Consider the following 25,388-nt stretch of genomic DNA (forward strand, 5'->3'; position numbering starts at 1 on the left):
GCTATAAATACAGTATGAAAATAATTTATACAGCTATTTCCTGGTGAAGAGCTGTCCTTTTCTTAGACCTCTTCGCTTTTCTCTTCGCTTGCCTCATTAATACTAGCCATTGGCTTTCTTTGCTCACTCATTTTAAGAAGGAAACAAGGATTTGTCACTTTGCAGTGGCTGCTGCTCTGCATTGCACGAGAGAGGCAAATGGGAATGTAGAGTGAAGCACAGATGCTGGGCAGACAGCTCAGCTTGCTCACTGTTCAGGTGACTCACTCCATCCATAAATCATTCCTGTGGGAAATTTACACCCCATCTTCTTTCAGGGTCAGTGTAAATATAATATGCTGTATGTGTAAATATTAAAGTGAAAGTGTTAGTTGCTCAGTTATGTCCGACTCTTTGCGATCCAGTGGACTGTAGCCTCCCAGGCTCCTCTATCCTTGGGATTCTCCAGGCAAGAATACTGGAATGGGTTGCCATTCTCCTCTTCAGGGGATCTTCCCAACCCAGGGTCAAACCCAGGTGTCCTGCATTGCAGGCAGATTCTTTACAGTCTGAGCCACAAGGGAAGCCCCATGGAATCTGTGTAAAAATGAGATCTTTGAATGCTAAGGGTGTCATCCCTGGGCTGAATCCATGAGTAATTTTATAACTTCTCCCCTATGTCCCTGGGCCATATCTTCTTTAACAAGCGGATATGCAGAGATTGGGGTTCTTAGAATGAGCTCTCAAGGCGGGCAGGTTGCTGTGCAGAGTTTTGACACAGCTGAGACCTGGTCCAGCTCCTGCACGTGGAGGCAGAGGCTCATCCTCATACCAGGCTCGGACATCCATGTGTGAATCCTCCCACCCTGCTGACAGCTAGGATGCTCCCCAGACAGCTCTAGCGGGAAGCAGTTGGTTTGATGAGAACCAAATGGCTCTGGGAAGTGCTCAAGGCAGGTGTGTCTGGTTCCATCTGACACCAGTGCCACCACGAGTCGAAAGGACCTGCAGGGATTTTTCAGGGCTGCTGAGAAACTAATCATGGTGGACCTGCTCACTTGGTGCTTTACGTGTGCCCGTGCATGAGATGTTCATGTGTATTTGAAAGAGCAAGTCAAAGGGAAAGCAGATGGTTGTCTTCAGTGGCCTCGTAACATGATGCGTATTGGCACCAGGGAATGGGGAGAGGTGTGTTTATTCCCTGGTGTGTCCAGGAAGGTTTTAGGGGAAAGTCTAGTTGAGATCAGCAGATGGGAACACTAAGTTGTGTGTGTGTCTGTACATATATGTGTATATGTCTTGTTTTTTTCTTCACGGAGCCTGCAGACCTGATGGTCGGGAATCAAAGGCTAAAAGCGAAGGTGATTGGACAGAAATCTGAAAGCAGGGCTTGTTGATAGTTTGCAGATGCCAAGTCTGTATGACATCACGATAAGGAGTGACCTTACAGGGGGAAGATCAACAGAGGGAGGGAGGAGCATGTGGAGGGCTCCAACCGGTGCAGGCGAATTCCCGTTTCTCAGCGGAAAAAGTCAGCATTGCTCACTGCCTGTTCCAGAAGGCACAGAAGGCAGCAGCTGTCTTGAGTTTTTGCAGCACCCCCTCATCAAATAAAAATTTGTGGGTGCCAAAAATTTTGGAAGAAACAGCAGCAGCAGCTTCTTCTTTCCTTTTTTCCCAGTGGGGGAGGACTTGGGTGTGTTTTTTTTGTTGTTGTTGTTGTACTTGGTGCAGATGGTGTAGTTATTTTAAGTAAGTGATGTGCTGCTGCAGTGAAAATGGGCAACTCTTTTTCATTTTTCAGCTTAATGAAAAAAGAAAAAGGAGAAGGAAAAACCCCAGCTAGCCAACTTCGTGCTAATGCTTGTCTTTTTTGGATTCTAAATGTGTCCCAAGACACTGAGATGGGATAAATATTTCAGCCACTAGAAAGTCCTGCTGTCGGGTTCAAAAGATTTCTAACCTCTTTTAAAGCCGGCAGGGTAGTAATTTACTTATACTCATCCAGACACCCCCATGTCCCTTATTTTTATGTATGTACAGATCCCACTCACCTTCCAGGGGGACGAGGCAGGGGGTAGATGGAACTTCCCAAGGTACAGTGTGAGGGACGGGGGATAAATCAGTAACGAGACATTTGGCTTTCTTCTGAGAATAACCACAGATATTTGTTGAGAACCTACTAAATGTCAGATGCCCAGGACTCCGAGCAAAACAAAGCAGTGCCCTTTGGGGTTGTGCAGTCTGGTGGGGAGATAGTCCAGATGCCTTGGGGAGCACACGTCAGGATGAAGGAGAACATGGAACACTCACAGAGCTGGAAACAGGGGGACCGGCTTTAGACGGGGTGTCGGTAAAAGGATCTCAGAGTCAGGGATGTAAAGTGGAGGACGAATGAGATTAGCCAGATGTAGCCGTTTGCCAGGGCTGCCGCGACAAGGAAACATGGTGAGCAGCTTCAACACCAGACATTTCTTTACTCCTGACTCTGCAGTCCAGAAGTCTGAGATCAAAGTGTGCAGAGTTGGTTTCTTTTGAGGCCTATCTCCTTGGCTTGTAGACAGCTGTCTTCTTCCAGAGTTTTCACATGACCCTCCCTGTGTGCGTCTGTGTCCTCATCCCTTTTTGTAAGGACACCAGACCGATGGGATTAGGGCCCACGCAAACGGCCTCATTTTAACTTCGTTGTTGTTTTTCAGTCGCTAAGTCGTGTCTGACTCTGTGACCCCATGGACTGCAGCACCCTAGGCTCCTCTTCATCCACTATCTCCCAGAGTTTACTCAGATTCATGTCCACTGAGTCAGTGATGTTATCTAACCATCTCATCCTCTGCCGCCCCCTTCTCCTTTTGCCTTCAGTCTTTCCCAGCATTTTAACTTTATCACCCTTTTAAAGTCCCTGCCTCCCAACACAGTCACATTCTGAGATACAGGGGTGAAGACCTCAGCATGTGAATTCTGGGGGGACACATTCAACCCGTAACACAGATGCAAGGTGTGTGGAAGAATCGAGGTCCGTGGACAGCATGAGCAGAGGGCCACTGCAGGGAGGACATTTGTGATGGAGGAGATGGAATGAGGTTGTAGAGGCTGGGGTGGGGAGGTGGGGCGGGCACCAGGTCTTATAAACCCTGGCAAGAGTTTTAGATTTATTACAAGGGCACAGAAGAGCCATCAGCAACATCTGCTGTGAGGAGAAAGACCTGGGGTGGGGGAAATGAGAAGTGAAAGGGTTGGTTTAAGCCAGGACTTCTCAAATCGGTTCTCTTCTGCCATTTCAGGCCAGGTGGTTCTCTGTTGTGAGGGGCTGCCCTGTGTATTACGGGGGTGCATTCCTGGCCTCAATAGAAGCCACAACCAGCAATGTCTCCAGACACTGCCATCTGTCCCCTGGGGAGCAAAAGTGCCCCCTGTTGAGAAGCACTGGTGTAAAGCACCTGGGTCTCGGTGGCTTGGATTGGATGGTGCCAGTTTAGTGAGGCACATTGGATGGGTTTGAGGAAGATTTTTTTTTGTAAACTTTTTATTTTGTAATGGGGTATAGCCGATTAGCCTGGAGAAAGAAATGGCAACCCACTCCAGTTTTCTTGCACGGGAAATCCCATAGACGGAGGAGCCTGGCAAGCTGTACAGTCCCTTGGGGCCGCAAAAGAGTCAGACACAACTTTGTAACATAACCGATTAACAATGTTGTGATGGTTTCAGGTGGACAGCAAAGGGACTCAGCCATACATATACATGTGTCCATTCTCCCCCAAACTCCCCTCCCATCCAGGCTGCCACAGAACAGAGAGCAGAGTTCCCTGTGCTGTACAGTAAGGTCCTTGTTGGTTTTTCATTTTAAATATAGCAGTGTGGACCTGTCTATCCCAAACTCCTTCACTATCCCTTTCCCGCGTCCTCCCCTCTGGCAACCGTAGTGATTTGTGGGAGATTTTTGAAGACAGAGTCAGCATGATTCAACCTCTCTCGGCCTTGGCTTGTCCTTTTCCTTTTGTGTTTGTTGATCGTGTCACTTCTAAAGCACAAGGCTCTGCGGCCCTTGCGCGTGTGATGGAGTTGCTGCGATGTGCACAAGAATGGTTCCTTGGCATTCTCATACACCGGGGCACGAGATCCGAGGTCCTGCCAGTAAAGCTCTGGGAGCTCTGTGGCTGCAAGGCCGCCTGTGTCTAACCTACGTGGTATTTAGTCTGTATTCCACCCTCTCGTTTATCAAGTCCCCATGCCTCCAGGCTCTGGATTCTCAGGGCAAGCACTTTGAAATCTAATCTGGCCAATTTTTCTGGCCCTGGAAATCTGTTTATCAGAGCAAGATTTCACAGTCCCAGTGACTCTTCCAAGGGGCTTGCCTTCAAGAAGCTAGCTCTGCGCTAGGAAGTGTCTAAGTGATTTCCAAACAAAACAGAATTGCAGCTACGTTCTAAGCCCTGAAGAGTTCCCTGTTTGTGGGGGGTGTGTGTTGTGGGGAGCCCAGAGCAGTTATTAGGAAACAGCTGGATGCATAGGTCTTCAGTGTTACGCATCAAGTCTCTGGAGGGGATCCAGCACCTGGCTGTCCTTCTAGGCTTGTCTCCTAGGAGCCCCACTCCGGCATCTCGTGCCTCAGTCTGGAGATGGGCAGCTGGTTTCACGACCATCTCAGGGCTGGTGGTGGCTTTCGCAAGCCCAGTCTTGAGAGGGCTTTTGATATGGAGGGTGGGCTCAGTGGACAGAACCCCATGATTAGTGATATCTGGTTTGGGTGTAGAACGGGGGAAAGTGGGGGGCACAGTACTTTCTCAGTTCCAGACCATCAGAACTGTGTGGTTTTTCATTCCGTACTGTCTGTGCCCTGGGCTGAGCCTGTGTACTCTGATCTCTGCCATCTTCCTGTGGGCGCGAGGGGCCCTTGCGCTCCATTTCTGCGTCTGCCAGCGGGCCCTGCAAATGCCACCTCTGTCCTATGACCTCTCTCTAATGCCTTGAATTTTGACTTTATCTTGAGAACATTGAGGAAACCCTTCAACGGCTTTTTAAAGTCGAGAAGTGTCACGATCGATTTGCTCTTTGGAAAGGTCCCCCTGGCCGCAGAGATGGGCTTGAGGGGAGGCAGGGGTCACGTGTGACAGGGGTCCTGGTGAGAGGGTGTGGTGGTTGCGTTGATGTCGTGGCTGTGGCAGTGGAGACCGGCGTGCAGGACTTGGTGCCTGGCCCTCGTAGTGGGTGGCTGAGTGAGAAGGGGACAAGGAAGGTTTTTAGGAGCCCAGTGCAGGCTCTTAAGGCAGGATGAGGCCCCTCCCTATAGCTGCTCTTCTAGGATTCTTTGGTGAATTACAGAAGCTCGTTTTCAGTAGGGTGTTCCTGTACGTTGTTAATTCAGTGCAGCGGAGCAGGTGGTCTCTGAGGACTCTCTGTGGCACCTGGGCGGATGTGGTACCCCTTGCCTACGGCTGTATCTTTTCCAATTTGCTGCCCGCTTGCTCCAGTTGTAAAGTGTTTTCAGGATTACCCCAGTAGTACCATAGCCACACAACAGGGTGACGGCCCATTTCTCCTTGAGGAAGTTAGGGAACACTTCCGAGGTAGAGTAACAAAGAAGTTCTATGCTAACAGGTGTGTTGGGATTTCCCGGGAGACCCCATGGGTTGAAGGGCATTCCAGGTAGAAATCAGGTCAAGGATGCAGGCATGAAAAAAGGTGTGCTGTCAGGGGGCTGGCATGAGAGCCTGTGGAAGAGCCTCGTGGGCCCTCTCTCCTCCCACTGCTCCACAAGAGTCTGGACTTCCTCTTAATACGGGGCTACTTAATACTAAAATTGTTAGTATTCCCTTGTGCCTTTCCAGCCTGGAGGATCGAGCCTAGCTTTCATCTCTGCACCTTTAGAACCTACCTAGTGGATGAATATGGTCATAAAGTTTCAATAAATGCCTATTGTAGATTCAGGAGGGAGTCCTGGAAGGACTGGTCCATTTTTTTTTTTTTTTTAACAACTCCTTTTCCCCTAAGACTGTTTTATTTCCAATGGCTCATGATCTTTCAGACTTTGATCGCAGTGGCTCAGATGGGTCCGATTGATCAGATCCTGGCTCCCTTGACAGTTGGCCTTCAGGGTCCGTAGGTGGATGAATTCAGCTCTCCTTGACCTTCTCTGTTTGCTTTCCAGCCCAAGAGTTGGCACTATGGGATGAGGGACCTGCCATTCTATGACTGTGTTCAGTGGAGTTGAGTCTCAACCTTGAGGCTTGGTGCTAAATCTCTGGGAACTCTTGGCAAGCCTTCCAGGGACTTGGTACTCTTATGGGGCTAGAAGGCCTGCACTCGAGTTTCAGCCTGGCCTTTCCTCCCCGTGTGACCCCAGGCAGGTCGGTTTTGTGGGCTGGGGCTCCTTTTTCCTATAGTGAAATTATCTCCCAGTATTCCTGTCGACTTGGCTGGAGTTCAGGGATTCTGTGGTCATAGGGCTGCAGAGTCTGAGACCTGGAAGGAGCCTGCAGTGCCCATTGTTGGAGGCGCTGAGAGTCCCTCGTTCACTTCTGTCTTGGAAAACTTTCTTTTTAGCCTCCGCCAATGACCAGAAGACAAATGCGTGCGTTTCGTGACCAGTCTTCGACAAAGCCAGAAGTCTGTGAGCGTCTGTTGTGTGCTCAGCACCAGTGAAGGGCTTTTCTCATGTAGGCCTCACAGAATCCCCGGGGGTGGGGCAGATCATATGTCCATTTCACAGATGAGGAAACTGAGGCCCAGAGAGGCAACGTCACCCACTGGAAGTGCCACATGCACTGCCCGTGTGGAGGAAGAGTTGTGGGGGCCCGGGCCCTTGGCACCTTGGCCATGACGTCTCAACGCCCTGTCCCTTTCCTCCCACAGAGAGCCAGCTGCTCCCCGGGAACAACTTTACCAACGAGTGCAACATTCCAGGCAACTTCATGTGCAGCAACGGGCGGTGCATCCCCGGTGCCTGGCAGTGCGACGGGCTGCCCGACTGCTTCGACAAGAGTGACGAGAAGGAGTGCCGTGAGTGGGCCTGCCCTTTGCTGGGGGTGCGGGCGGGGGGCCGTCCCGGGGTGTCAGTGGGGAGCTCCCCCCAGCCTGTGTGCTGCCAGTCACGGGGCTCGGGCCTCTGGCCGGCTGTCCTGCCTGCTCCACCTGTAACTCACTCGCAGAGCAGCGTGGTCAGTGCAGAAGCAGAGGCCTTGGTGTGGTGGGAGCCACAGCTTTGGGGGAGCAGGGGACCCTTTCACCAGGCTCTCCTCACCCCTGCCCTGGGGTCCTTTCACCGCCTTCCCCTCACTCATGGGATGCTGAGACTCCCAGAGGTTGAGCAGTTCAGGTGTCTCCTCACCAGCAAGCAGCCGACCTGGATTTGAACCCAGGGCTGCCTGACCCTGGGGCCCAGGCTGGAAACCACCTTGTATGTCTTCCACATTCTTGATGATTAGATGCACTGCAGCATCACCTCAGGTATCTGCCCTGGAGTTGGGACTGACTTTCTGGTAATCTGCTTCCAAATGCCCTTTTCTCTGCCGACACCCGGGGCAGCATTTTCAGATGGGCACCACCAGGACCAGGGTCTTTTCTTGTCCTCCCCATCTGTCTCCCTTCTTTAGCCTCTTACCCATTTTGTACCCCAAATCTGCACGAGATTTGGGTCAGTGGTCATCTCTGAGAAAGAAGGCCCTGGGGGTGTGAGTTGAGGGGCCCCCAGAGAGTGGTGGGATCCTTCTCCCTGGTCGTAGAGCCTTATTTCTCTCCATTGCCAAAGCTGGATGCTGCAGAGTGAGCTGGGCCGTGGCACGCTGGCTGGCAGGAAGCACACTGGGGCCAGTGCGGAGGCCCCGGGTAGTCCGGTGCCCGGGGACCACACAGCTGGACGTTGGTTCTTGGCTGTTTCCTGGGCTTTGGGCATCGGGCCACAGGGCCTCTCGCACAGGAGAACTCTGTGTTCTGGCTCTGAATCTGCTGTCTTTCTGGAAGCCAGCTGAGGAAATGAGGAGATGATGATTATCTGAACTTTTCACATAGCTGTTACCAGGATTTGAGGCTCAGCCTGTTGACGTACAGGAAGTAGTGCTGGGTTTGAGGCCCCCTCCGAGGCCAGGCTCCCTCTCCCTCGTGACGTGCCCCCTCTGAGACCGGCCCCTCAGAGGTCTCCTTGGGTCCCTGATGCCTCCCCTAACTCTTCAGAGGAATTTTGGGAGGGGGTGGCTGAGAGTATGTTTTTTTGTGAGAGGTATTTCATCTTGTTTGTTGCAAGTGATTTCTTCTGAATAGACCACTCTACATAATGCATTTTTATTTTTACAGAGTTATATTTTAAAAAAAAGTATGAAGCCTGTTTCAGCTTTTTCTGTTTCTAGCCTGGCTTCAAAACTGCTGGAAATTGAATGTTTGTAATTTGAGGTTCAAATGAGACAGTATGTGTGAACCTTATAATCTGTCCAATTTTGAGCATTATTAAACATTCAGAATGTGAATGATCGTTTTTAGAATACAGTGTGTATTTGAACTCCCATAAATACAGATTGTGTTTAGCTGAACTAGGAATATTCAGACCAGGACAAGTTTGTGGCAGGATGCAGGATCAAGAGTTGAAACCTAAGTTTGATTCCCAGCTTTGTCAGTTGCAGCTGTGTGATCTTAACATTCTCTGTGACATTCTCCGTCCTCTGCCAATCCAGTTCCATGATTTCAGAATTCATGCATAAATGGGAAGAGCTGGTGAAAAGAGAAATTAAAAAAGAGAGAAGATGGTGTGGGCAGCTGCTTGGCGAGGTTTGGTTTGGTTTGGAACAGGCTCGCCTTGGCTATTCTCCATTATTTTTTTTTCTCCTTGTTTCCTACCCTTCACCCCCAAGTGCAGTAGAGACTTTATTGGCATTTATTTAGTCTTTTGATCAAAACATAATTTAAAAAACCATACACATAAACACAGGCATTCACAAAACCTTTCCTCCATTGCCCCTCTTTTTTTCTTTTAGTCTTTAAAGTATAAAAACAGAAGACCACTGGAAAGTTTAGACAACATAGGGAAGGAAAAGAAGTCCCTTTTCTAAAACAAATTCTCCTTGCAGTTCAGATTCCTTGTGTATTCCCTTCCAGTCCAGGACCTGAGGGTGTAAGACCTGGAGAAGGACTTTGTCCAAACCCCAACCAACTCTCTTCCCCACCCCTCTCCCTACCATGCTGTGTGATTTTAGGAAAGCTACCAGAATGATCTAAAAGTTAGTCACTGGGAGGATTAAATGAGAATTCCTTAATCCTTCTGCTACCTCAATTTCCTCCTCTCAGAATGAGAGTAATCAGCCTTCTAAGTGGCATTGTTGTTACTTTTTAATGGCTGTGAAGCACACAGCGCGGTGCCTGGATATAGTCAGTGACTTGTAAACTTTGAGAGTTACTGGTCAGTCTGCACAGGGTATGGTTGTTGTCATGGGGCATGTGATTGGGTGACTTGCTTTTCCTACACTTTATTTTAGAGAACTTTGACACATTCCTACACATGTAGCACCTGTAATTGTTGTTTTGTGGGTTACCTACCCTTCCATCCAGTAGATACTCTAATAATTTCCCTGTTGTCGGATGTTTAAGTCTTTTTTGCTTTTTTACTTCTGCTGATCAAACTGTTTAGGGTCCATTAAGGAACTTATCCATACCCGGAGGACAGAAATACAGAATGGTTTCAGCCAGAGCCGGGATGGCCTGGGCCAAGGTCTCCAGGGTAGGTACCATTTGATCCATCCTTTCAGGGGCTCCCTAAGAGTGGTCGATTGAGAATCCATGTCACCTTCTTCTGTGTCTTGCTTAGAAGTTACAGGGTTCAATCTCTGATTCTTTGGAACAACCTGGTACTTACCAGGAGAGTGAGGGCAGCTGGTATTCTCACTGGGGAGAAGGGATTGCCTCTAATGCCCTGTGAAACAGCTTTGGCATTTAGAAGAGAATACGCTTCGTCAGGGAGTAGCCTTGCCCTTTCCAAAGGGTGAGAGAAGGGCCTGGAGAAGTGTGTACTGGAGGGTTACAAGGCAGAGAGCAGTTAATGCTGTATCCACAGCAGAGGAAAGATTTTTGTGAGACAGGAAGAAACTTTTTCATTTAAAGGTAATAATAAAAATTGGGGGAATGGGGAAGGAGAAAAAATAGCATCCCGCATAGTCTGTCCTCTTTCATAGATCACTATTAGCATCTTATAAGTTTGCATTTAGGCTTTTCTCAGTTGTAATCACCAGAGGTATACAATTTTATATTTTACTTTTTTCCCAGGTAACATTTTAACATTTTTCTATGTTTTTACAGTGTATTTCTCTATCACTTTAAATGCTTAAACAGTCCATTCATTTGGTATAATGTAGTTTCAGTTCAGTTCAGTTCAGTCGCTCAGTCGTGTCCGTTATTTACCTATTATTTGGCATTCGCATTGTTTGCAGTTTTTCACTTAGAGATAGTGTTCATGGTTGTGAAATGAGGGTTTAATGACTTTCCCCCTATTTTGAGAAATTTTCTTCAGCTTGATTCTCAGAAATGCAATGATTAGGTGAAAGGACGGGAGGTTTTTCTAACTCTTGATCAGACTGCCCACTTGTCCTGCTAACGGTTTGCACCAGCTTGTTCTCTCACTGGCAACATGTGTGACTTCTGGCTTTATTTTAGTCTTGGCAGCTTTGGGAAACATCTTAAAAAAATAGCTTTTCTGGTTTGTTTAATATAGTTGAAAACAGTTACATATTTTCACTTTTTAAAATTATCTAAAGTGGTTGATTGTTTTCCCGTTCCCCTGTTTACTGGTTGTGTTTCTGACCTTCTGAAATATTAATGGGCTAGAATAAATTTCCAACTAGGTTGAGTCATTGAATTTTCCACCTAAAGAGTTTTGAGAGTAGAGGCTCATTTGGGGATAGGCTGAGTGTATTTCTGTTCTTAGTTAGTGGAATGCCCTAAATGACTGTTTTATCCAGATAACTTTTCCTTGGAATAAAAGGGTATGTTTTAAAAAAACATAAAGTTCCATGAAAGCCCTGGTTATGACAAGAGCAATGGCATGCCGTTACTTGAGCTTCCTCTGGGCTGCACTAGCCGGGCACTTGACCTTATATTAACATGGATTGTCCAAAGCCTGATGAGAAAGGCATGTTGTTATCTCCAGTTGAGCAGACTGACCCATAGAGAGATGATGCAGAACTCGACGGCTGTTCCCAAGAGTAGGTCCTTGTAACCTTTCTCTATCAGAGAGCACCAGTGGGTTCATTCAGTCTTTTGTACATGGATCCATGTTATTCTGCTGAACAGGATTCTACTGTATGGTATCACTACTGATCTACTTTTCAAGAAACTTAAGAAACATCAGTAATGTCTTCCTGTGGACAGGCATACCTTGGAGATGGCGTGGTTTCACTTCTAGACCATCTCAGTAAAGCGAGTCACACAAATTTTTTAGTTTCCCAGTGCGTATGAAAGTTGGGTTCATACTATCCTGTAGGCTTCCCCAGTGGCTCAGTGGTAAGGAATCCACCTGCAATGCGGGAGACTCAAGAGACACAGGTTTGATCCCTGGGTCAGGAAGATCTCCTGGAGGAGGAAATGGAAACACACTCTAGGATTCTTGCCAGGAAAATCCCATGGAAAGAGGAGCCTAGTGGGCTGCAGTCTATAGGGTCGCAAAGAGTCAAACACAACGGAGCAACTGAATGGCAGCAGCAGCAGTAGTCTATTAAGTATGCAATAGAATTATGTCTAAAAATAATGTACATATTTTAATTAAAAAATTAAAATTGCTTTAAACTACTAACCATCATCTGAGCCTTCAGTGAGTTGTAATCTTTTTACTGGTGAAGCATCTTCCCTCGGTTGTTGATGGCTGCTGACTGATTGGGGTTGTGATTGCTGAAGGTTGAGATGGTTTTGGCAATTCCTTAAAATAAGAAACAGTGAAGTTTGCTGCACTGATTGACTCTTTCATGAACAGTTTCTCTGTAGTGGCAATGCTGTTGCTAGCATTTGATGTATAGAGCTTCTTTTAAAAGTGGAGTCAATCCTATCAAACCCTACTGCTGCTTCTTATCCGCTAAGTTTATGTAATGTCCTAAGGCCTTTGTCATCATTCAACAATCTTCACAGCATCTTCACCAAGTACAGATTCCATCTCAAGAGACCACTTTCTTTGCTCATCCATAAAAAGCAACTCCTTACCCATTACAGGTTTATCATAAGATCTGCAGCAGTTCGGTCACATCTTCAGGCTCTGCTTCTAATTTCTAGATCTCTTGATACGTCCACCACATCTGCAGTTACTTTCTCCACTGAAGTCTTGACCCCCTTAAGGTCATCCGTGAGAGTTGGAATCACCTTCTTCCAAACTCCTGTTAATGTTTATATGTTGACCTTTTCCCATGAATCACAAATACTCTTAATGGAATCTAGACAGGTGAATCCTTCCAGAAGTTTCTCAATTTACTTACCCCAGATCCATCAGAAGAATCACTGTCTTGGGCAGTTTTAGCCTTATGAAATGTATTTCTTAAAGAACAAGACTTGAAAGTCGAAATGACTCCTTGATCCGCGGGCTGCAGATTGGATGTTAGCAGGCATGAAAATAACATAGACCTCATTGTTCATCTCCATCAGAGCTCTTGACTCACCACGTGTGTTGTCAGTGAGCAGTAATGTTTTGCAAGGAATCTTTATTTTAGAGCAGTAGGTCTCAACAGTTGTTTTAAAATATTTAGTAAACAAAGTTGTCAACAAATGTGCTGTCATCCAGGCTTTGTTGTTTCATCGATAGAGTGCAGATAGAGTAGATTTAACATTGTTCTTAAGGGCCCTGGAATTTTTAATGGCAAATGGTAAACGTCAAGTCATCAGCTCTTTAGACCTCTAACAAGAGAGTTAACCTGTCTGTGAAGCTTTGAAGCCAGGCATTGACTTCTCCTCTGCAGCTATGAGAAGTCCTAGATGGCCTCTTCTTATAAATGGTTGTTTTGTCTATATTGAAATTTTATAGTCACCTTTATTCATTATCTGAACTGGATCTTCTGGATAACTTCCTGGAGTTACTACATCAGTACTTGCTGTTTCACCTTGAACTTCTGTTATGGAGAGAGCTTCTTTCCTTAAACCTCATGAACTAGCCTCTCCTGGCTTCAGACTCTTCTTCTGCAGCTTCCTCACCTCTCTCAGCCTTCGTGGAATTGAGGAGAGTTAGGACTGGACTCTGGATTGGGCTTTGGCTTAAGGGAATGTTGTGGCTGGTTGGGTCTTCTGTCCAGATTGCTACAACTTTCTGCATATCAGCAATAAAGCTGTTTTGCTCTTTTATCATTTGTGTGTTCACTGGAGCAGCACTTTTAATTTTCTTCAAGAACTTTTCTGTAGTTTGGCTAATTGTTCAGCACCAGAGGCCTAGCTTTTGGTCTTTGTTGAAAGACCGAGTGCCTTCCTCACCGAGTATAATCATCAATTCTAGGTTTTTGTTTAAAGTGAGAGATCAGTGACTCTCCCTTTCACTTGGACACTTCAAGGTCATTATAAGGTTACTATTTAACCTAATTTTAATATTGTGTTTCAGGGAATAGGGAGCCTGAGGGTGAGGGAGAGAGATGGGGGAAAGGCCAGTTGGTCTGTGGAACAGTCAGAACACACACATTTATCAATTGAGTTTGCCATCTTACCTGGGCATGGTTCCTGGAGCCCCAAAACAGTGACAGTAGTAACATTGAGGATCACTGATAACAGATCAACATAGTAAACACAATAATAATGAAAATGTCACCCCCGACATGTGACAAAGAGACACAAAATAAACCAACGTGGTTGGGAAAATGGCTTGACACAGGGTTGCCACAAACCTTCAATTTGTGAAAAACCAAACCAAACCAAACCAAACCAAACCTCAGTATCTGCAAGGGGCAATAAAGTGAAATGCAATAAGGCGAGGTATGCTTGTAAATGATTTCTAAAATGGCAATTAGTCTGTGAATCTCTGAAAGAAGAAACTACTTTATTACTGCCCCTTGCCATAATAATAAAGCAGAAGTCCAAATTTCGAGAACATACATGTGACTTGAAACCAAGAGCCTTCAGATCTCCTGCCAGCTTTGTGCTGGAGGGCAGCTGCCGTTTCTCTGTATTCTAACCAAGTAGGGGAGAGATCTTAAGATCCGGGTCACAAGGTGGTTCATTTGCTTTTTTGAAAAATTATATTGATCACTATCTTTGAGGCATGTGCAGACTGTTGAAATCTCAGGCCATGTGTGTGTGTGTGTGTTAGCAGGGATGCGGATGGGGATAAATTCAAGAATCTTGTCAAATGATAAAATTTTAATGAAACTCCAAATCCAGAGATTTAGAAAAGTAGGTCCAAAAATGGAATTTGAGTTTTCTTTGCTTGTAGTGTTCCCAACCATTTCTTGAGCATGACTTTTACTTGGTTGGGTGTGATGGCAGAAACCTAGGAGAAGGGGTTGAGAGGGCAAGTTTGAAATAATGATCAGCAAGAAGTGTCAAAAGGGAGGAAAGCCCAGTCAGAAATTCTTCCTTTCCTTTTCAGGTCTTTCTCATCATCTGACTCTAGGTGGTGCCACATATAATGTTTTCTATTAAACCTGGTGATCCAGGGCAAGCGGAGATGAGGGGGAAAAATCTGGATTCTGAGTCATTCTTGCCAAAGGAGCAGTAATTCAGCTGCTTTACCAGGGCTCCTCCTGCTTGAGTCCATGCAGAACGTCCCAGGAAATCAGGCAGTTTCCGTGGGACGGGTACAGCTCGCTTCTTCATCTCTCAGCCTGCTCTGTCTTTTCCTAAGAAGGGGGTGGTGACATGCTGTGACCTGGGAGGTAGCCCGGCAGTGCCTGGGGAGGTGCAGCTGTAGTGGAGTCTGGTCCTTCCCTTCAGCCGTGTAGAGAGCACAGCCGGCACAACACCGCTGTGGTCCAGTTGTGTCCCCATCCCCACCACCAAGTTCATGTGCTGAAGTCCTATAACCCCAGTGCCTCACAACGTGACCTGGCCAGAAAAAAGAACCAAATGTTGCCATTTTCAGCAACATGGATGGACTTGGAGCCCGTTATGCTATGTGAACTAAGAGAAAGATAAATACTCTATGATATCACTAATATGTGGACTCTAAAAAAATACAATGAATTAGTGAATATAGCAAAAAAGAAGCAGACTCACAGAAAAAGCTGGTGGTTACCAGTGAGCTGGGGGTGCTTCTTCTGCTGCTGCTGAGTCGCTGCAGTCGTGTCTGACTCTGTGCGACCCCGTAGACGGCAGCCCACCAGCCTCCACTGTCCCTGGGGTTCTCCAGGCAAGAACACTGGAGTGGGTTGCCATTTCCTTCTCTGGGAGTGAGGGTGGGAGATGGTAATATAAGGGTGGGGGGGGCATAAAATGTACAAATGATTAGGTACAAAATAAGCAACAAGGATATATTGTAAAACACGTGGAATACCACCAATATTTTCTAATAACTATAAATGGAGTATAACCTTTAGAAATTGTGAATTGCTATATTGTACACCTGTAACATAATACTATACATCAACTATACTTCAATTAAAAAATGTATTAAAAAGGGACTTCCCTGGTGGTCCAGTGTTTAAGAGTCTGCCTCCAGTACAGGGGATGCCAATCTGATACCTGATCAGGGAACTAAGATCCCGCATGAGGCGGAGCAGCTAAGCCTCTGCACCCACTCTCTAGAGTCCTCGAGCCGCAACTACTGCCCAAACTCGTCAACAAGAGAAGCCACCGCGATGAGAAGCCTGTGCGCCACAGCCAGAGCGGCCTCCACAAAGCCCATGCACAGCAACGAAGACCCAGTGCAGCCAAAATTTATAAATAAATTTTTAAGAAAAAATATATTAAAAAATTTTAAATAGCATGAAGAAGCAAAACGAACACGACCTTATTTGGACATAAGACCTTTATAAAGGTAATCAGGTTAAACTGAGGTCATTATATATAATTATAATTATAAAAAGTCACTCAGTCGTGCCCAACTCTTGGCGACCCCATGGACTGCAGCCCACCAGGCTCCTCCGGCCATGGGATTTTCCAGGCAAGAGCACTGGAGTGGGGTGCCATTGCCTTCTCTGAGAGTGGGCCATATCCAATATGCCCTTATAAAAAGGTGGAGTTTGAATACCAAGATCCATATAGAGGGAAGACGATGGGAAGACAGAGAGAGAGGGTGGCTGTTTATAAGCCAAGGAGAGAGGCCCGAAACAGCCTTCCCCACAGCCGTCAGAAGGAACCAGCCTTCCCGACACTAGGGTGTAACTCATGGCCTCCCGAGCTGGAAGACAACACGTGTCTGTTGTCAAAGCCACCAAGTTCTTGTCCTTTGTTATGACACTCCTTGCAAACTAACCCAGCCATCTACCCATCTCTTGTTTTTCTTTTTAAAAAGTGTTACATAGTGAGTGGCAGCTGTCCTACAGCTGTGTAATGGGATGACATTCGCAGACATCCTGCTTCTATTTTTTTTTTAAACAATATGAAAGTAAAGATCTTACTATTATAGGTTCAGTTATGTTCCTGCCAAAGACATGTCATAGTCCTCACCCCCAGAACCTCCAAATGTGACCTTATATGAAATTGGGATGATGGGGGTGTAATTAGTTAAGATAAGGTCATACCGGAGTCTGGTGGGTTTTTAATCCAATGTGACTGATGTCCTTGTGAGAAGTGCTGTGAGGATATGAGGGAAGAAGGCCACTTGACAGCAGAGGCAGAGATGGGAGTGGTGTGGCTGCAAGAGAAGGAACGTGGAGAATTGACAGCTGCCCCCAGGAGCTAAGAGGAGGCGGGGAGGGAGTCCACCATGAGTCTCAGCGGGAGCGTGGCCCTGCTGACACCCTGACTGTGGACTTCTGGCCTCCAAAAATGTCAGTGAATAAATTTCCGTTGCTCAGAGTCCCTCAGTGTGTAGTACTCTGTGGTTGCAGCCCGAGGCATCTAATACCATCCTTCCCAGGGACAAGTCAAGCCATTTGGGCTGCTGGGGGCCTGCCCAGCCCAGTAGGTGTGGGCCTGCTGGTGTCAGCCCCCCTGCCACTTGCCTTGGCCTCTCTGAGAGCCTCACTCTTCTTTCTGCTGCGACTCACCACCTTGTCACACAATCGAGGCAACCCTTTTTCCTCCAGGTCATATAGCTGGCAAGCCATTGTTAAATGCTGAATTTCAAAAGCCTTCTGAAGACCTCGATCTTCAGAAAATGGGAGTCTAGAGAATAGTGCTGTGGTTAATTCTCTGTTCCTGAAATGCTTCAGAATGAAAACTCAAGTTCCTCTCCAGCACTCATGGCACAGAAGGAATCCAGGACCCATGTGTGTTAATGTTGCCCTTTTTCTAACTTAGTCGTTTTTGTTTGTTTGTGTGTTCGTGTAGAAACATCTCAGATCGTTTCAGGCATGGCTGCCACTTCACTTGGCTTCTTTCCTCTCAAACGTGAGGCCGTAAATCCTATGGTTAAAAGGAGGGGCTTTGGAGGCCAGGGCTTCCCGGATGGCTCAGTGGTAAAGAATCTGCCTGCCAATGCAGGAGATCCTGGAGATGTGGGAAGATCCCCTAGAAGAGGAAATGGCAACCCACTCCAGTATTCTTGCCTGGGAAATTCCATGGACAGAGGAGCCTGGCAGCTATAGTCCATGGGATCACAGAGTCGGACATAACTGAGCACACACACACATGTGTGCGCACACACACACACACACATTAGTGTTTGGCCTCCGTTTATGGCTTCTGAGTCTCTGGGCACCGACTTACCTTCCGCAATAGCAATTTCCTCATCCGTATAATGTGGATAATAACCCAGGGGTGATAGTTAAAACGTTTAATAGACGGTGTGTCCAGGCCATAATCCAAGTTAGAAACAGAGTGGAGATCAGCACAGCTGACCTCAGGGCGTTGCTGTCACTCTTAAACGAGCTAACGTACGTGAGGCTCGGAGCTGGGGTTCTGGGCCCCGGTAACACGTTCAGTAAGTGCTAATGGACATTATTCCCTCATGAGTGCCAGTGACATGATCCTCAAGCCCAAGTCTGCAGTGACATTCCTGGCCCTGCCATGCTAAACATCCAGCCCATCCCTTGCCTCTCTCCCCCAGAGCTGCCCACCCCGTCTCTTCCCGCCTTCGCTTAGGAGCCGTGGAAACCCCTTCAAGACTCTGCCTCCAGAGAGTCTTAAACACGCAGTCATCAGCTCTTTCTAGAAATTCTCTCTAGCTTTGTGCTCCAGGGGGCAAACCAGACAAGGAAGCCCCGGTACAAGAGAAGGAACCAAATCTTTGAGGACCTGAGGTGGGCTGGGCAGGCTCACTGGGTCACAGGGAGAGGGACCGGATGGAGCTCTCTTGCGTTCAGCTGGGAACTCGTGTCTTCACGGCCCTGCACTTGGCCCCCACCCGCCAGAGTGTTCCCAGCTCTGCCCGAGTGCCGCACAATTAAGCACCTAAGTGGATTTTGATGACGGCATTTTGCGGCTCCACTTCAACAGCTTTCTGAAGTCTCTGCCTTCACTCCCGTTGGCCTGAAACCCGTACCGCCTCCCTGCAGCCACCAAGGTCTAGGACTCCTAGAGGTCACATCCTTCCAGGCCCTCCCTCCCCGTCCGGACGTGCGCTTTGTGCCCGATGCCAGGCGTGCTCTCCAGATGTTGGGATGGCGGTATAAATTCCCAGCTGGCCAGTCAGCTACTTAGGGACAGCTTCCCGCTTGTCAGGCTACACTTGACCTTAACACGAACTGACCATATGCTAACGTTTCTAAAAGGGCCCTGGCTGCTATTTGAAGAAGCCAGCAATTTTACAGTAGATGGAAACATACGAAAGTGCTCCAAAACTCCCTGGCTATTTCAGTTGCCTGGGGCTACTCAAACAAAATATCACAAACCCATGACTTGAAAGAACAGAAATGTATTCTCTCCCAGGTCAGGAAGCTGAGTGTCCAGAATCAAGATGTCCACAGGGCTGTGTTCTCTTGGGAGGTTCTAGGGGCAGGTCCTTCCTTGTTTCATCACTAAATCCCTTGGCATCTTTGATCTGCACGGGATGTGGATGAAACATCATGTGGTTGTTTGCCCTGTGCACGTGTGTTCTGTGACCAAATTTCCCTTTGCTTAAAAAGGACACCCATCGTTGGCTTGGGGTCACCCCTCGTCCAGAGTGACGTCATCTTAACTTGATTATATATACTGCACAGACTCTTTTTCCAAATAGGGTTCCATTCTGGAATTCTAGAACATTAGTCACATACCATACCAGGTACATGTTGACAAGGCAGAGTGTGCAGTGGCCAGCGCCCGCAGGACCAGGCCTGAGCACTCAGCCCCCTGTGTGCTGTGTGCTGGATGAGTTTTCACTGCATCCCCTTCGGGTCATTTGATGTTATTCTTTTACTCTTCCCTCTATATTCGGTGGTCATGGAACAGGAGGGCTTCTCAGGTGGCTCAGTAGTAAAGACCCCACATGCCAAGGCAGGAAACACAGGTTTAATCCCTGGGTTGGGAAGATCCCCTGGAAAAGGAAATGGCAACCCACTCTGGTATTCTTGCTTGAAAAATCCCATGGACAGAGGAACCTGTCAGGCTTCAATCCATGGGGTTGCAAAGAGTCAGACACAAGTGAGTGATCAAAAAACACATGCTCACATGAAACAGGACCGGGAGTGTCAATAGAACAGGAGTAGGGGGAAAGCCTGGGAGAGTGCTTTATATGAGAAAGCAAATAGTTTTTGAGTCAATTATAGAAGTAGTCTTACTTATGTGAGATATCTTTACTTGGCTACTTCCATGATTAAAAAAAAAAAATTACTCTGAACTCTAGGTAATGTATATGGCAGCCTGTGAAAGTCCTGTGCCTTTAAAAGCAACTGGGGTGGGAGGTGCTGTAACTAAACTGATGCCTGGAGCTCTCTGTCTTCCAGTCCACCTGGGAGAAAGCTGGGAGCGCTCCCAGACAGACTGGACTGTAGGCAGCCCTTTTGTCCCTGTACAAGGATGTGAAAAACAGGAGTTAGTTGCCAATGTTTCTAAATCAGAAGCTTGCACATAAAAATTGAGGTTATCAGGTTTTCTTGGAAAATTAGATTTAGTGTTAGGGTACTCTGCGCTCAGAGAACCTTGTTTCCACTCTGCGTGTATGGTCTATGGTTCATTTCACCATCTTGCTCATTGGAACTTCATCGGTGCTTCTTTAATCCCAAGACACACATCTTTTTACATTTTCAGGTCTCTGAATGTGAGACACCTTTTATAATCAATGGAATAAGAAAACATGTGTCCTGGTTTCATTGGCAGAGTACTCTTTCTTTCCCAGTTGTATGTAAATTATGGCATGCCTTATAATTGGTGGTGTCTTAGACTCAATGAAATTGAATTCATTTTCTCTGGCTTGTTAGCATATGGTATTTCAACCAAAGGTGCTGACATTTCCAAACAGATAAACATACCACGTATGTATGTGTTTCCTTGGGGTGCTTGCTGTGCTTGGAGCAGTGCAGAGTGGGAGGGGCCTGGCTTTGGGGCCACAGGGCCTCGGCTGAATCCTGGCTTTGTCACGTGTGGGCAGTGGGCCCTGGGCAAGGTGCTCAGCCTCCGTTTCCTCAAATCCCATGGCATTTTTAGGAGGATTAAATGAACTTGAAAAGTCTTCAAACTGCTGCTGGTATGAAATAAGTGCTCAGTAAACTAGCTGTGCTCTTATTGTCAGTGTGGAGTCACATTTCTGGCTTAGATCCCAGCTCTGGCCCTGGTTAGTTATTTTGCTTCTGGAGCCTTAGTTTCTCCATCTGTAAAATGGGAGCAGGTCTCGAAAGGGGGAGGGGTATGAGAGTCAGACGTTCGAGTGCTGATGTCTGGTGCATAGTGAAAGTGCAGTCGCTCAGTCGTGTTCGATTCTTTGTGACCTCATGGACTGTAGCCCACCAGGCTCCTCAGTCCATGGAATTTTCCAGGCAAGAGTACTGGAGTGGGTTGCCATTTCCTTCTCCAGGGGATCTTCCCAACCCAGCAGGCACTTAATAAAATACGCTTTCCCATCATCTGCCTTCCTCAGCCATGCATGTGCCCTGAAAGGGAGAGTCTCCAGGATTGCCAGAGAATTTTTGATCCAGGTTCCCTGGAGCTCCTTCAGTCGTCAAAGAAGGGCTGGAAGATGCTTGCTAGCATCTACTTTCTAACAGGTTCTCTAAACTAAGGAGGGTGGGCTGTTCTATTTCAGAGATACTGGGAATATTCAGGGTGGCAGCACATTAGTCACAGAGAGCATTTTCAGAAGACAGAACCCAGAGACCCCGCAAGGCCCTGTTTTGAGATGTGTGCTGCATGGCAGCTGAAGATGGGGGAAATGAAAGTTGCTCAGTCATGTCCGACTCTTTGCGACCCCGTGGACTGTAGCCTACCAGGCTCCTCTGTCCGTGGAATTCTTCAGGCAAGAACACTGGAGTGGATAGCCGTTCCCTCCTCCGGGAGATGTTCCTGGCCCAGAGATAGAACCCGGGTCTCCTGCATTGCAGGCAGATTCTCTACTGTCTGCACCACCAAGGAAGCCTGTGCCAACTTCAGTGATCTCAAGTCCCCGTTGTACCCTCAGAAGCTGAGAGGAATAAGACTTTCTACCAGAGGTCCTGGTTACTCTTTGCTGGGATCTGCCACAGGAGACTCTCTGGTTAGGGGATGTTGAGTCAGGTCTGTTGAGGTAAGATGTCCTGGAGTCTAAAGAAAGACTGGGAGGAATTTGTCCAATTTAGCATCTTCCTAGGTTAGAGGAACTTTTTCGTTACTGAAGTCACGAAAGCTTCCAGTTCTTAAAAAGTTTCATTATTTAGTTAAGTCTCCCCCCTCCCCCCACCTCGTATCCCTGCTGGTGTCCTTCTGATCCTCTTCTCAGGGTGCCAGGGAGACGCCAGCAGTTCTGTCTGCCAGAACCCCCACCAGCCCCACCTGGTTCCCTTGGTTCCTCCCAGGTGATGGCAGCTGCCGTTCAGGATCTGCCACTGCTTTCTCGGTAACCGCCAATTTAAATACCAGTACTGTCACCAGCTGAGAAGTTAGTGACATGGAGTCATGCTAAAGTCATGTTTCAAATCAACTCTTTTGCACAAATATCAGCTTCACTCCTTCTCACCAGTCCTCCCCGCCACTTCCAGAGAACTCTGTTATTACAGCACTGCAGGCTGCCTCTTCCTGCCTACACAGAGAGAATCTCGATGAGGTGCCTGAGCTGGGAAGGTTTGTGTTCCTATGTCACTGAATGTGTGGGGCCAGGTTGCCTGGGCCCTGTCATTCAGGCGGTGCTCTCATTGCCAGGACTTGGCTAGAGCTGCAAGATGTCGTCAGTGGTAACAGGCTCCATAATTGCTAATAAAATTTTAATGGCTGCAAAATCACAGAACATCAAAAAAAAATTTTTTTTCCCTGGCACATCCAGACAAATCTTGCTGATCCAAGGGAGGCTGTGACTGTGCGGTCTTTTTATTTTTGTTTTTAATACAGACTTGCACTTTCATCTGCGATACAACTAGTTTGCAGTTGCCTAATGGCTTAAAAAAAATTAAGAGACAGATGAAAAAGTAATAATTAAAAGAAGAGGATATGGTGCATTCTTGTAATTCAAATACGTGACTGGAATGGTTCGTTTACTAGTAACATTCAAAGACTAGCTTCAGGATGGTTTGAAGTGAAGTCGCTCAGTCGTGTCCGACTCGTAGTGACCCCATGGACTGCAGCTTACCAAGCTCCTCCATCCATGGGATTTTCCAGGCAAGAGTATTGGAGTGGGTTGCCATTCCCTTCTCCAGGGAATCTTCCCGACCCAGGGATCGAACCCGGGTCTCCCACAATGTAGACAGACGCTTTACCATCTGAGCCACAGAGTAGGAGAAAAAGGGGGCAGAAAATCTTTGGGGTCAGAAGGTAACTGTGCACCCCTCATAAAAAAGCATTTCAAGAACTTTTGGCTTCTGACATCATTACGACCGTGTCCTTTGTTAAGATCCCAAAAGAGGAAGCCATAAAATGTAGGAAATGTCTTAGGGCTAAAAGGGCTGTCAGGTTTTCTAGATTCAATAGTTGGAAGCGAAGGGACTGAAACAGGTTACAGGCCTCACGGGGTAGGCAGGTCTCTGTACACCTGCCCTGCCAGTCAGTGGAGGATGGCCCTGGAGAGGTGCAGCTTTAGCCCGAATACGGCCACAGGATCGGGGCGAGGGGGTGGGTGCAGAAGCCCCCATCAGTCGTGGTCGTAGCCCTGGAGAGCTGGTGATGCGTTTTCCTGATCCCCACAGCCACTGATGAGCCATGTTTGTGAATTGACAAATTGCTGAACAAGCATTTATACAGCACCAACTGTGCGCTCGGCACTTGCTGGCACAGGGCAGGAGGTGGCGGGGGGGAGGGCGGATGATGAACAAGGACATTCCTATCCTAGGAGAGGATGAAGTCAGCTGAGGTCACACTCCACCGAACAGAGTGTGACACACTCTGGGAAAAGGGGTGTATCCTGGGTGCTGGGATCCCACAGGAGAGTCCCTCATCTCACCTGGTGGATCCAGGGAGTGTTCTGGGGGAAGCCACTGTCTAAGCTGAGACTGGAAGGGGAAGGATGAGTTAGCCCAGTAAGAGGTGGAGGTTCTTGCAGGGAAGGGAAAAGCCTAGCAGGTTTGAGAGGGGGGGCTGGCTAATCTGGTCTGCCCATGGTAATGCTGTGCCTGGTGGGGAGGAGGAGCAACTTTCAGGGGTGTTCAGAGAAGTGTATGGTGGGGGGCAATCGTGTGGGGCCTTGAGGACATTGGCTGTGTGCCTAGTGGTCAAGGGCCTGATGAGTTGGTCACATCAAGCCCTAACGCTTCCTGCTGTGTGACCCTGGGCAAATTATTTAACATCTCTGTCCTTCAGGTGCCACATCTGTAACATGGGTCAGAGGAATTCTGTTTTACAAGGTTATAAAGATTAACCATCTGTAAAGCTCTTGGAACCATACTTGTTGCTCAGCATGTTCAACAAACGTCACTTATTGTTCTTGCTAACATTCCATGCTTTAAATTCTCCCGTGCCAAAGTCCTGGTGGGACCGTCCTCAGTCCTTGCCAGCTGTCATCAGTCACCAGACTTATCAGGACGACGTGACTAACACATTTTCTGGGTGAATGAAGGAGAGGTTGTAGGGTTATCTCCGTGGCTCAGCAGGAAGCTGCTCCATGTATACTAACAAGAACAAATGATGAAGAAAGGAACCTCAGCAGCTAGTTTTTCTTGAGGTTTCTCTTGAACAACAGTTGAAGGAGGCTTTAAGCTGTTTCCCATGGGAGGTCCTGGTCTCTTAGGGACAGACCTTAACCAGTGTCTCCTAAAGTGTGCATGGTAAGTTACTTGACACATGGCTTAGGTAGATTTGGGGACCACTCAAAACCCACTGAAACAGAATCTCTGAGATTGAGGCCCCAGCATCTTTATCTTCCCTAGCAGCCCAGGTGGGTCTTGTACCCACGACTTGAGATGTTCTTGTCCTGCGATTTATTGAACAGTCTCAGGAAGGGGGCAGTTACTTAGGATAAGTCCTGTCCTGTCAGCCTCTTTCCATGTCAAGGGAGAGGGGGATACCCAGAGAGCATGCCTCCTGAGAGGCCCAGACAGATGAGGAGCGTCCCAACTAGTGCGTTGGCTTCAAGAGCAAAACGTTCTAAACAGAGAGCTCTGAGTGACGTGATGGTGGCGTGGTTAGTGCTCTCTTTTACTTTTGAGAGGCGTTCACGCATCTTGTCTCCTAAAGAAAGCAGATGGATGGCTCATGCTATCCCAGTTCTACCCATGAAAGAAAATGACTCTTATCTGGGCCAGAAATGAAATTTTGAGCAAGAGGAAATCTCAGCAAGGAACACCAACATGATTAAATCCCCATTAACAGTGGATGACTCTGAGAGGCGGGATGATGGATAATTGCTCTTTCCCAACTTTTTATTACTTCCGCATGGGAGGCAGAAGTGCTGAGGTTCAGAGCACACAGGCCAGGCACAAACCTGCTGGGGTTTTTCCTGGGTCCTCTGTACCTTGGGAACGTTATTGAGGTTCTCTGTCCCTCAGTTTCCTCATCTGTAAAATGAGGAATAATAAACTAGTATCCACCTCAGCAGTAAAGAACCTGTCTGCCAGTGCAGGAGACATAGGTTTGATCCCTGGGTTGGGAAGATCCCCAGGAGGAGGAAATACCAACCTGCTTGAGTATTCTTGCCTGGGAAGTCCATGGACAGAGGAGCCTGGAGGGCTACAGTCCATGAGGTCGCAGAGAGTTGGACACGACTGTGGCTGAACGTGTACACACATCGACCTCGTAGACTGCTTGTGTATTTTTTCCAGGAATTTCATTGTTGGCTCTCCTTAGCATGTTTTTCTTCTCTCTTCCAAGTTAGATTACATCTGATCTGCAATGTTGAACACTCA

General features: G+C 47.5%; 1 protein-coding gene across 1 annotated transcript in view; it reads left to right on the plus strand.

Moving 5' to 3' along the window:
* The window catches only part of LDLRAD3 (low density lipoprotein receptor class A domain containing 3), a 276,816-nt gene that overhangs the window by 74,105 nt on the left and 177,323 nt on the right, over positions 1-25,388 (plus strand). Inside the window, exon 2 of the mRNA XM_068989210.1 lies at positions 6,829-6,975. Coding sequence (XP_068845311.1) covers positions 6,829-6,975 — 147 coding nt within the window. The remainder of the gene's footprint in view (positions 1-6,828; positions 6,976-25,388) is intronic.

Source organism: Capricornis sumatraensis, chromosome 16, assembly GCF_032405125.1.
Source record: "Capricornis sumatraensis isolate serow.1 chromosome 16, serow.2, whole genome shotgun sequence".
In the NCBI taxonomy this organism is placed as follows: Eukaryota; Metazoa; Chordata; class Mammalia; order Artiodactyla; family Bovidae; genus Capricornis; species Capricornis sumatraensis.